At 37.5% G+C, this 11,581-nt stretch overlaps 2 protein-coding genes across 3 annotated transcripts; one reads left to right on the top strand and one right to left on the bottom strand.

The window, feature by feature from the left end:
* Positions 1-204: 204 nt before the first annotated feature.
* nif3l1 (NIF3 NGG1 interacting factor 3-like 1 (S. cerevisiae)) lies at positions 205-4,193 on the top strand. 2 transcript variants are annotated; one of them, XM_057358395.1, is made up of 7 exons: positions 205-269; positions 1,122-1,769; positions 1,855-2,011; positions 3,056-3,179; positions 3,334-3,472; positions 3,572-3,655; positions 3,822-4,193. In XM_057358395.1, the coding sequence occupies exons 2-7, from the start codon at positions 1,136-1,138 to the stop codon at positions 4,004-4,006; spliced, it is 1,323 nt and encodes a 440-aa protein (XP_057214378.1). In that variant the 5' UTR covers positions 205-269; positions 1,122-1,135; the 3' UTR covers positions 4,007-4,193. The 2 variants fall into 2 exon arrangements, with proteins under 2 accessions (XP_057214378.1, XP_057214377.1); XM_057358394.1 differs by lacking the exon at positions 205-269 and having other exon boundaries at positions 276-1,769.
* Positions 4,194-4,482: 289 nt separating this feature from the next.
* gdpd3b (glycerophosphodiester phosphodiesterase domain containing 3b) lies at positions 4,483-8,525 on the bottom strand. The gene is made up of 10 exons (XM_057358396.1): positions 8,266-8,525; positions 7,887-7,929; positions 7,667-7,802; positions 7,496-7,541; positions 6,772-6,890; positions 5,825-5,914; positions 5,564-5,697; positions 5,327-5,386; positions 5,146-5,197; positions 4,483-5,029 (listed from the first exon to the last, which is right to left on the bottom strand). Exons 1-10 carry the CDS (start codon positions 8,408-8,410, stop codon positions 4,892-4,894), a joined length of 963 nt encoding a protein of 320 aa, XP_057214379.1. The 5' UTR covers positions 8,411-8,525; the 3' UTR covers positions 4,483-4,891.
* Positions 8,526-11,581: the final 3,056 nt, after the last annotated feature.

Raw genomic sequence — 11,581 nt, 5'->3', positions numbered from 1 at the left:
AAAACATAACGCTCCATTATGTAAGGTCTTTATACACCTCTGAACACAAGGTTATGTATATCATATTGCATTTCTGTCAAAAGATCCTCCAAAAAACTACACACTTGTCCTTTAACATCGTTTGACCAATCAAATTCGCGATTAGGACGTGACTGAAAAAAAACTACAAGAACCAGAAATCCATGCGAATTATAGTTTCACCGGATGTTACGTTAGCGCAGCTGCATTACTTTTCCGTACTCAGCAGACTGACTGGGGCAAGATTTGCAGTGAGTTGTATTCTAGCCATTCGAATCTTTTTTTCCTTAGCGTAGTTTTTCTGGAAAGCCTTAACGATCATTTGTGTTTTGGATAGATTATGGCGCGCGGTAATTCTGACACTCTTTTGCTGCTTCAGCAAAGCGCTGTAGCTCGTCCGGAGGTGGCAGTGCAAGATGCACATAAGAGAAAAAAAATTAGACGGGATGTTTTAGATATTGACAAAATAGTAGCCAACAGGTGTCCAGCATACATATGTAACTCAATACTTTAGGACGCGCATCTCGGCGGACAAAGTGAGAAATCTGAGGGTGACACAACAGAGTAGCGCTACAAATGAATGTTTCCAGTAGATGTACATTAGGACATTAGAGACTCAACTTCAAACACTTCAAATACAATTTTGACTGCTGAAAATAACAAAATACTTTTTTGTTAATATTGTACCTTTTTGAGCGAAAACAAGTAGTTATACTCGCTTTGAGACCAGTATAGAATTGCACATTTAATTCAAACCTATTTGCAAAGCACTTTCAACACAAATAATTCCACAACAATTTTGATTTAATTCCAAATGATTTGAATAATTCACAGTTCTTACAGAAAACAAAGCAGGAAAGACAAAAAACAGTATATAAATAATAGAAAAGTGGTATCAAAATACATGGTATTATTTCTGTGGTAAGCATAACCTAATAAACAAATGCGTTTAAATGAAACGTTCTAAATTAAAGAGATAGTTAACGTTAATAATTATAATTATATGACCACCATGCCAGTAAACTTGAGAGGGGTGGGCTTTTATTGCATAGTTCTAACAGTGTTGTCTAATAGTGTTGTTAATGTTCATTGTTTTTTTACAGCTTTTCCTTTGCTCATGTTTGGCGGAAGTAGGAAACTTTCTGGAAGACTCTTTAAATTCAGCTGCCTCAACCTTAGCTGTAACATCTTTAAAACCAACAGGTTTTATCGCAGTGTAAAGCTTCCTTTTTCACATCATTGCTCCTTCCCACTTTCTTCTCGTTCCTTTCTTGCATCTCCTTTAGAACCGTGTTCTTTCCCGTTTTCCGAACACTCTGTTCGATCACATTTTTCTGTGCTCAGGTCAGATAAAGTTATTCGATACTTTTCTTATTTTACCCATCCTGCTGGAGAAATGGATTTAAAGGCCGTGCTGGATGTTCTAGAGGAGCTTGCTCCACTGTCATTGGCTGAATCGTGGGATAATGTTGGCCTGTTGGTGGAGCCCAGCAAACCACGTCCAATCAAAACAATCATGCTGACTAATGACCTAACAATGGCTGTCATGGATGAAGCTGTGACGATGAATTGCGATCTGATTATCTCATACCACCCACCACTTTTTCGACCTTTCAAGCGCTTGGTTCAGAAGGACTGGAAGCAGCAATTGGCTGTCAGAGCACTAGAGGGAGGCATTGCCATTTTCTCTCCACACACCTCATGGGATAGCGTAATAGGTGGCGTTAATGATTGGCTAGTTGGAGGAATGGGTAAGAAAACATGTTTTAGACTTAAGTGTGGGTTAGTTATTAAGTACAAAGAAGTGCTTGCTCACTTAAATCTCTTTTTTTGCAGGAAGTGGGCAAACATCCGTATTAAGTCAAGCTTACACTAGCACCCAACAAAAACACAGACTTGAATTCTCAATCTTGAATGAGGGAGAACTCGATGGCCTTTTAGAGCAGATCAAATGTATAGAGGGCAATGAAAGCTTTCAGTTGTCTACAGTAAAGTAAGTATGGTTTTGTAGACATGCTAAACATTAATGTTAAACTGCTAAACATTAATGTTAATGAATACCCTGCCTTCAAACATGACTTGTGTATATATATATATACAATATATATATGTTCATGTCCGGCGTCTTTTAGCGCTGGGACCGCTCATCTATCAGTTTCAAATGATCTCCAAATCCAGCGTTATATTCACCGTTTATAGAACATTCCTCACCGAAATGCAGTGAACAAATAAAAACACAGCTGAACTTCGCGAGCACAGTACTCTCTCTCTCTCTTGCTCCTGCTGGTTGACGTGTGCACATGCTCCTTCTCCCGCTCTCCCTGGTTGACTTGTGGGCGTGCTCTTTCTTCTCTCTTGCGGGTTGACGCGTGGGCATGCTTTTCCGGGAGAATTGTCCAATAAGGGACTAAGAAAAGTCGTTACGAAACGGATTTTCATGTTCTAAAAAAAACTTTCCGAAACCTATACGAACGCTGGGGGAGTGTATTGAGCACAGAAATACTACGTCATACGTCCAACTCGTTTTTTGACAAGTTGACCATGTCAAGCATGAGAAGACGGCACGTTTAACAGTGTAAAGTCCGAGTGCATGACACACTGTTGAATCACCCCACCTTTAAAAAACAATGGAAAAGTGCTGCACTTCAGTAGTAACAACGCATTATTTCTTACTAATAACTTCACCAAAGCAACACAAAGCAAATTTAAAAGACATGACGGTTTGTATTTCGTAACGGAGGTTTGTTTAACTGTTATGCTGCACTTGAATTCGTGGTGGAAGAAAGTAGTTCCCCAGTTCCTTTAAAAACTAGAGGGTTTTAAAGACACTCCGAAGTTGTTTTTGGTTAATCCACACACTTGTGACGCTGAACTGTTGTATAAATGCAATATCGCTTGAGTAGGAGGGTGATAGTGCTCTATATCAGCAAGGCTGTGATTGCCCTGCCTCTTGGCCTTATCACAGCCATGCTCCTACTCGAGCAATATTGTATTAATAACTTGATCATTTAAAACACTTTTATCATTTTGCTTTCAGAAATGAGGTTGGAGGGCAGCAGGTGGTCCTAACCTGTGCAAGTTCAGCGCTAACTGGTGTTGCGCAGACTTTGCTTTCAAATCTACATGCCAGCAAATCTCTAAACATTACACAAGTCCAACAGGTAATTTATCTGTAACTTATTTGTCTATGAAGCCATTTTGTATTTTGTGACAGGGATCTGTCTGTCTTCTGTTATTGCATTCTTTGACATTTTCGATTTAGAATTGCATATGAAAAAATGTGTTTAACCAGTTTCGTTTATGGTTTTAACCTAGCCTCCATTGATAGGCTGTGGTCAAGGACGACTTCGTGTTCTGGATGAGCCAGTGTCTGTTGCTGCAGCGGTTCAGAAAATGAAGACTCACCTTGGTTTACCCCACTTGAGACTGGCTCTGGGGAACCAGAAAACATTAGGTGGGATATTAAAAGATGGTGTTTAAAATGTAAAGGGTGCAATTTGAAAGAGCCAAAGAGAGAATTGAGCATTTATACAGCAATTATTTGATGTTCTAGACTCTCTGGTGAAGACAGTCGCGGTATGTGCAGGGTCTGGAGCTTCCGTCGTACAGTGTGTGAAGGCAGACCTTTGCATCACAGGTATATCTCAAGAGTACACATTTTTGTATATTTAAAATTTTCAGTTTATTACATTTCTTACAATAACAGCTGTTACAACATATCTACAATGTAAAGACCATTATAGGTGATTTAAGGCCGTAAAATGTATGTAAAATTTGCCCTAACTTTTTCCTCTCTGGGATAGGTGAGATGTCCCATCATGAGGTTCTAGATGCTGTTGCCAAAGGCACAAGTGTGATTCTCAGTGACCATAGCAACAGTGAAAGAGGCTACCTGGTTGTGTTTAAAGAGAAACTGGCTGCAAAACTCAGTCATGCAGTTAATATAGTGGTCTCTGAAAGAGACAGAGATCCGCTACAGGTAGTGTAATGTCATTCAATAACACAGCCATTTGGAGTTCAACATATGGGACTATGTATCTGGAAATCACGAATGATATTGCCCCTTTTTTGTATACCTTAATGATGTAAAAGGAGATGTAACATTGTTTAGCAAACAATTGCTTTAAAAGTGCTCCCTGCTGTTACATTTGTAGAAGTATTGTAAATGTAAATAAATTTCATTATAACATAATCTGTCTGAATATTCGATTCTGATTGGCTGGAATGTGTAGTAGTATCATAAATGTAATCACACAGATGCACACGTAACAAATCGGACATTGCACTGCCAGTGCTCACTGAAACGGCACCGAAATAATGTTAACATTGCCCAGGACTGGGACGGGGCTAAAAAAACGCCCTTGGACATCTTTGCCAAGAGCAGCCTTCCATTAGTTTCGACCGTTGGCAGTTGCGTTCTGGACGGATCGGCCACTGTTCATTCGTGTACCGGCCGCGACGTTCATTCATAAGTAAATTCATTAAATCCATCAAATAACGGGTACATTTACATTTATGCATTTGGCAGATGCTTTTATCCCAAGTGACATACATTGCATTGTACTATACATTAATTTCTGACTATATGAGGGGATCGAACCCATGACCTTGGCGTTGCTAAATATAACCATCATTTTCACTTGTCTGATCAAAAATGGCACTGCCAACATCAATAACAGCTTTAACTTGTTTGTAACTTGGCAAATGACCATGGTATAAGCGGGATAATCCACGGTTAGCCGTTGGGTGGTTCTTCGCCTCGTTGTGCGGTTCTTCGCCTCGTGCATTAAAATCCTTTAATGCGCGGTTAGCCGTGAATTATCCCCTATTTATCCAATGGTAATGCAGTGTTTAGTGTGCTTTAAAAAAATATCTAATAAACAGTGGGAGGTGGAGGGTGTTTTTCAATGTAGTTTGATAGCAGGGTGGGGTAGTCAGTCATAACACCTGTGGCTCCTATAGAAAACGCAGCTGCCATGTCACTCTCCTCATTGCACACGAACAGCTGCACCTGGGAAGCAAAATTAGATTTAGCTTCGTATTAGATTTGTGGATCATATACTAGCATTTGCACAAAATAGAAGTTTACCATTTCAGAATTGCATTACAAAAAAGTCAAATGCTCACCTGTAAACCCCTCTTGATCAAATGTTCAAACAACCATTTTCGCATAGTCAACCTGAATAAAGCATCAAAAAACATTCAGTGAGTTTAATGTATTTTGTGTCGGTTAATCAAATGGATACTTTTTGTTAAAGACATCTCTTAATGAATGTCACTATCAAGAGCAGAAGAATACTGCACATACTTCTGAAGTAAATACACTGCGAAACTTTTCTTCAGAATGGCTTCCTCTGGAATATAAGTCCTGAAACAACACGCAATTATTTCATTAGTGAAGTCAAACACAAAGTGGAGATGATAACAATACTTCCAAATACTTTCAAATTAGCCAACACCTTAAGGAACGTTTAAGGGGTTGTACGTTTTTCCAAATGTCAGTCCTTCCCACAATTTCGACTGTTTGCAGGTCATATAGACTAACCTGTTGATAATCCTGGGCAGGTAGAACATAAGTAGACTTTCACCCAGAGACACAAAGGGAAGGAGCCCAGTATAAAAGAGCAATAAAAGTAGTATTCCACGCCTCATAGTAAACATGTAGGGCATGCGTGGGTTCTACCAATAGAACAAGTGACAGAAACAGGAAAAGATCAATAAAACTCTTGCAGGAGGGATATTGTGTACTATTAAATACATTTATATACTCTATGAAGGTTAATAATTACAGAAAGAAAACCTGTACCTCTTTCTGGCATTTAACCATTATGTCAGATTTTTCAGAAGCCCAGACTGTAATACCATCTCTGCCATACTTCTTTATAAGAAACGAGACCTACAGCAACATAAAAGAAATAACCTATGATTTTAGAGTAAGGGCATGTTGTTCCAGAATATTAAAGCATTTTCATTGATCATTGTTGGTTAAAAAATTTCTATTAAACAACCACCTTATTTATGAATGCCATTTAAGACCCATATCTCAGACTGAAGCGTAATACTAAAATACTGTCAGTTGATGCTGTGCTTGGAAGAAAAAACATGTAGATCCAGGAATCTTACTTGTTTTAGAGGTCTTCACGGGTCACGAATCTGTACCCGAACAGATTTTTACTCATGATTGTGCTACACAGAACCGACCCGGACCCGTCCAATATTTTGAAAGTTGGACCCGAACTCGTGCAGACCCGAGAAATTTAGCCTGTTTTTAATTTCTAATTTAGCCTCTGAGCCTGTTCTGACCGGTTTCACCAACCAGGCACCTCAGCTCCACCCACGTCCCGCCTTTTTGCCCATTTTCGATTAACCGGGAGTGACGCGCTGCCAAGATGGCGACGGCCGGCTCCGCCCACTTTAGGCTTCAAAATTGCTCTTCACAAACCTACGGGTGATGTCATGGACACTACGTCCATGTTTTATACGGTCACTTATCTCATCCTAATTTTACAAGTTGCAAGTTACAAAACACGCACAGTGCTGACTGACGGATAATGGCGGGTTTTCTCCAATTGACTTGGGTATTACACAGACCCGAGACCCAAAGAAAAAGGATCGGGATCCGACCCGGACCCGGCTGACCATTTAAAATATACACCTGAACCCGCACGGGTCCCGGGTCGAGTCCTCCGTGAAGACCTCTAACTTGTGCAACTCTCTTTAAACAGCAGGGTAAATATGGCTAGGAAAATTCACCTTTTTAATGAGCAAGTCATTGTTTTCTTTAATCTCAAGAACCATGGGCATGTTGGGAAATTTTTGGAAGACATCCTCAAGTAATGCAAACCTTCTGTCCTTTCCTGAACTGTAGTGTCCTAATAGACAGAAACATGTAAGCGTCAATTATAACTTTTGTATTGTTGTACAATTTTGTATTGTTGCAAAGCTGCATTACAGGTATAAATCATTGTTTCATATGATGTACAAAAGCGTGACTAACTGTCGGATTATCCAATCTATGTTCATGTTTATGTGTCTTTATATACCGGATGGTCACATGCTAAAATGCACTTAAAGCCACATGAATTTCAAATGTGCAAAATACATGTCATATACTGTACGTAAAACGTGGTTTCAGAACGTTTTTGTGTGATCTCAGTCTGTAAATTCTAATGCGAAACCCAGGGAGTCACTAAATTCAGTGTTTTTTGGTAAGGGCAGGCATATACAGTACAGTACAGTAGGCTATTTATACACGCCATAACAATGCCAGATCCTCAGGAATTCCTGAATGAAACTCAAAACTGATGACGTTTCAATTTGGTTCAACTTAGTTTCATTTTTACTCACATATTTGTTTTAAGACCATGAGACGTTTAGTAATTTAGCCTGTTAGATGACAAACCGGTCCTGCCAAATATATATAAAACATGTTCTATTTACAACAGTTAACCGCAATAGCTATCGAAATAACACTTACCAACATAGAATGTGACCTCAAGTTTCTCTTCATAAAGAGGCAAATCCTGAAACATAAATAAGTATTTGATAGTGAACATCCCACAGGTTACAAATGTTAGCATAAGGACAATATGCCAGCTATTTACCAGCAGTAAAATCCCATTTAAATGAGTAGGATTTCGGAATCTACCTGGAATCTAAGTGATGATATTGTGTTATCATATCCTGATTGTCTCAAAAGGTTTTCATCATGCGAAACCACAACATATCCATCCAGAGTAAGGTGACAGTCCATCTCCAACATCTCAGTCCCCACATCAACAGCACTGTGACAGTGATGACACAATTAAATGGATAAAATGGAGAAGGGGATTGAGGAGGGTAGAAGAAAACAGAGAAAAGAAACTTACTGCGTAAACGCTTCTATTGTGTTTTCTATCTTCTCTCCACACCCTAGAAAAACAGTGTTTTTGCATTGTCATATTTAACAGAATGACTATAGGTGTGCTGTCACAGTACGCACCAAATTATTTCGAATTAGGATGAAACCACATTTTAACAGTCCATTCTAAATGTTTTGAAAAACTGATTTTAATAAGCTAAATTCAAAGGGGATCCGTTTAGAACATAAATGTAGCGTTACTTTAAAATCGTACTACAGGTTCAGCGTGTTTCTCATCCAGAATTCACATTTGTAAAATGTAACAAAGATTTTACCATTTAACAAAGAAAATATTTTGGTCAAGAAATTTAAATTCAAATGCTATGAAGTGTGAAAATGCCACTTGCCTCCTCTGTGTGAAATGTGTCTGCAGTAGAATTCCAGTCGTTTCCTTCTATGAATAATGAGTGGATTGCGTAGCAGGTATAGAGAACAAGCAACATAAACTCCAACTGCTATCAAGAAGAGAAGAATGCCACTCACCGCTTCCATTCTAGCAACTATAGTAACTAGTTAATCCCTGACAAAATGAACTTTGACTCTTCGAATCAGATATAATTATTCAAGTCTGTTGCTCCAGAAAGCAAATATTCGTGCTTGATCTATCAGCAGCTCCTTGGTTTAAGCTACTTACGTTGTTCTTCAACCTGCTTTTATATGAAGCGCATGTCTTATCTCATGCAGGTTTCTGGTGTTCAAGCATGTGATCATACATGAGATGATTTGTGTGTGAGTCTGAGGGTGTGTGTGGTTGCGTATGATACTATCGTAACAGGATTGCTAAAAAAGGAAATATGGTTTAACAATGGACCCGAACAGAAATCAAATCTCATTCCTTTTAATATATTACCATTGCGATAAAAAATTGCAAAACATACAGCATATAAAAGAAACCATCAAAATGTCGGTATATATACAGTATATATATATTCTCAATGGAATGTTAATATTTAATGTAATGTTTTACACTTTATCTGAACTATAGTGGTTTGTGGCCACATTTTCAAAAGCACCAGATGAACAGCAAAACGTCTGACTTTCTGACCACAGTAAGTCCGACTTCTTCTTAAGGTTCTTCTTAATGGTCTGACGTAATGGACATATGATGATTTTTGTAATGTTAAACTACTGTATGTCATCAATGGGGGGTGTTAAAGGGATAGTTCACCCAAAAATGAAAATTCTGTCATCATTTCCTCACCCTCAAGTTGCTACAAACCTGTATACATTTCTTGGTTCTGATGAACACAGAGAAAGATATTTGGAAGAATGTTAGCAATTTTCAGTTCTGGGAAATCATTGACTATTATAGTAGGAAATATTAAAAGGGTAGTCGAATGTCCCCCAGAACTGTTTGCATTCCTAAATTCTTCAAAATATCTAATTTTGTGCTCAACAGAACACAAGTATGCCATTTTTTTCTATAGTAAATGATGTCCCAGAACTGAACATTGCTAACATTCTTCCAAATACTGTATCTTTCTCTGTGTTCAACAGAACAAAGTCATTGATACAGGTTTGAAACAACCTGAGGGTGAGTAAATCATGACAGGTTTTTCCTTTTTGGGTGAACTATCCCTTTAAGTGACATGTTTCAAAACTATATTAGTCCAAATAAATTTAGGTAAGTCTGCATAGTATACATACAGTAGTTTTAGTTTGTGAAGGAAATGTTACTGTATATAATTAAAGATATTCTTTTAACATTTTATTTCCGTTTTAAATGTTCTGTTGGATCTCATCTGTTCAAACGTTTGTGTAGGAAGTTCATCTCCTTGTTTACGTCTTCCGAAATTGTCTATACAGAAAATAAAAAGACCTAAGAAGAAACGAGTTTGTGGAAAATGCATCGATATAAATACATCAAATAAAATCTAATTTTGTCTCAGATTTTTCTCATACAATTGTTCACATTGGGTGAGACATGTTTGTGATCATATGGAAATCTCATAATTTTTCTTGCAACTTGACTTTGTTGCAAATAATTTGAGACGCTGTTGATGTATAGAGAAAATTTCATCAACCCATCAATTATATTTCTTTCTCAAAAAAATATCTGTAATAAAGACATTTTCATGCCACAATTTCTTAAAACACCCCCATTAGAGCTCATGTAATGTGAATGGGGATGGTGGTGCTACTGTTGTTGAAAGAGGCACACCTGGACAATCATAAACACATTAGTTGCCATTAGGCCTTGGAGTCCCTGTAAACTCTTTAGTGGAAACATCATGGCAAGTAATGACATCCACCCCCCTCTAAGAAAGACACAAGGGGTCACACCTCCACTTCCTCTCTCTCCCAGCCTTATGCTTTTATCATGCTCCTGTGAATCAAAAACAAAAACAACAACTAAAACAACAATGTTGAGGTAATGATGGAGCAGTCTGATGGCAAGAGACCCATCAGAAAGGCCAAAACATGCAGGCTATCTTTCAAGCAAATTTCAATTTACCCCTGCTCATACTACATCATTTTACAGAAATACAAATCTTTACATCTTTAAAAACCAAGATTAAATATGTAGTTTATAGTTTATTGGTATGACCAACAATAGGTATAAAAGAAAGGATCTTTTTATGCACTGAGATGATGACCTAAGCCCAAGTTATCAATGCGTCTGCCAATTGAATAAATGTAAATAAATAAAAATCTTTTGTGAAACAGCATGCAAAGAAGCATCTTTAAAACCAAATGTTAATCTTGGGTTGTTTTTTAAAAGGCATTTGGACGCTGTACCAGAATCCTTGTTTATCTTAGTGACCAAACTGTAGCAGTAAGACCAAACTGTCTGTTCCATCCCTCCATCCCTCCACCCCTCACCACCAACCGAGAGCAAAAACAGACATTGAACTAAAGATCGAGTGCTGAATTAAACTTGACACAATATAGGCTAATATGTAATATTATGTCAAATAAATCTTGTTTTCACCATCAACCCCACATGAAAACATATACTTCAGTATACTACTATGGTATTTACTCCTATGTAGTGGTAGTAAAATTCCTAGATATAGTGTGTATGATCCTTACTTTAGTAAAACTACAGTCAAGAACAGTTTATCACTTTACTATTGTTAATACTACAGAATACTATATGATACTATACTGACGCAGTATAATTACAACAATATAAGACAATATACTGTATTTTTTCCATGCGGGACAGTGGGCCATGCCCATATAAGGCTTTGGGTACTTTTTCATACCATTTGTGTCATTTAGTCAAAAAGCATTTTCGTTTTGTTCATATTTTACATCATTGTCATTGTCAGCAGCTTACACTTGTGGTTTTATGTCATACCAAGAACCAAAACCAGATGACATTTGTTTTTCAAGAAACACATAAGGCTTTAGTGGGAACTACTTATTCAGTTACTTCTAAATGATAAAATATAGAAATATTATAATTGGATCAAATCTCTTATGAAAGAAATGGAAAATGCTTATATTATTTTGTAGTGAAGTTGAAATATAATGTAAAAACTTAAAAAATCCAAATTTTTGAAACAAGAGGTTATACCTGGTTATTTTTTGCCTGCTGTTTCAGGAATTCAAGGATTCAGATATGCTAATTTCTCATACTGTTTTACGTACAATATAGGTATGTCTGTAAATATGAATAGCTTCAGATTTTTCACAGTACAACATTAAAAGAAAAAG

The sequence above is a fragment of the Triplophysa rosa genome, linkage group LG18 (assembly GCF_024868665.1).
Source record: "Triplophysa rosa linkage group LG18, Trosa_1v2, whole genome shotgun sequence".
Taxonomy (NCBI): Eukaryota; Metazoa; Chordata; class Actinopteri; order Cypriniformes; family Nemacheilidae; genus Triplophysa; species Triplophysa rosa.
The sequence above is the reverse complement of the archived record's forward strand: the minus strand, read 5'-3'. Positions and strand labels throughout refer to the sequence as shown.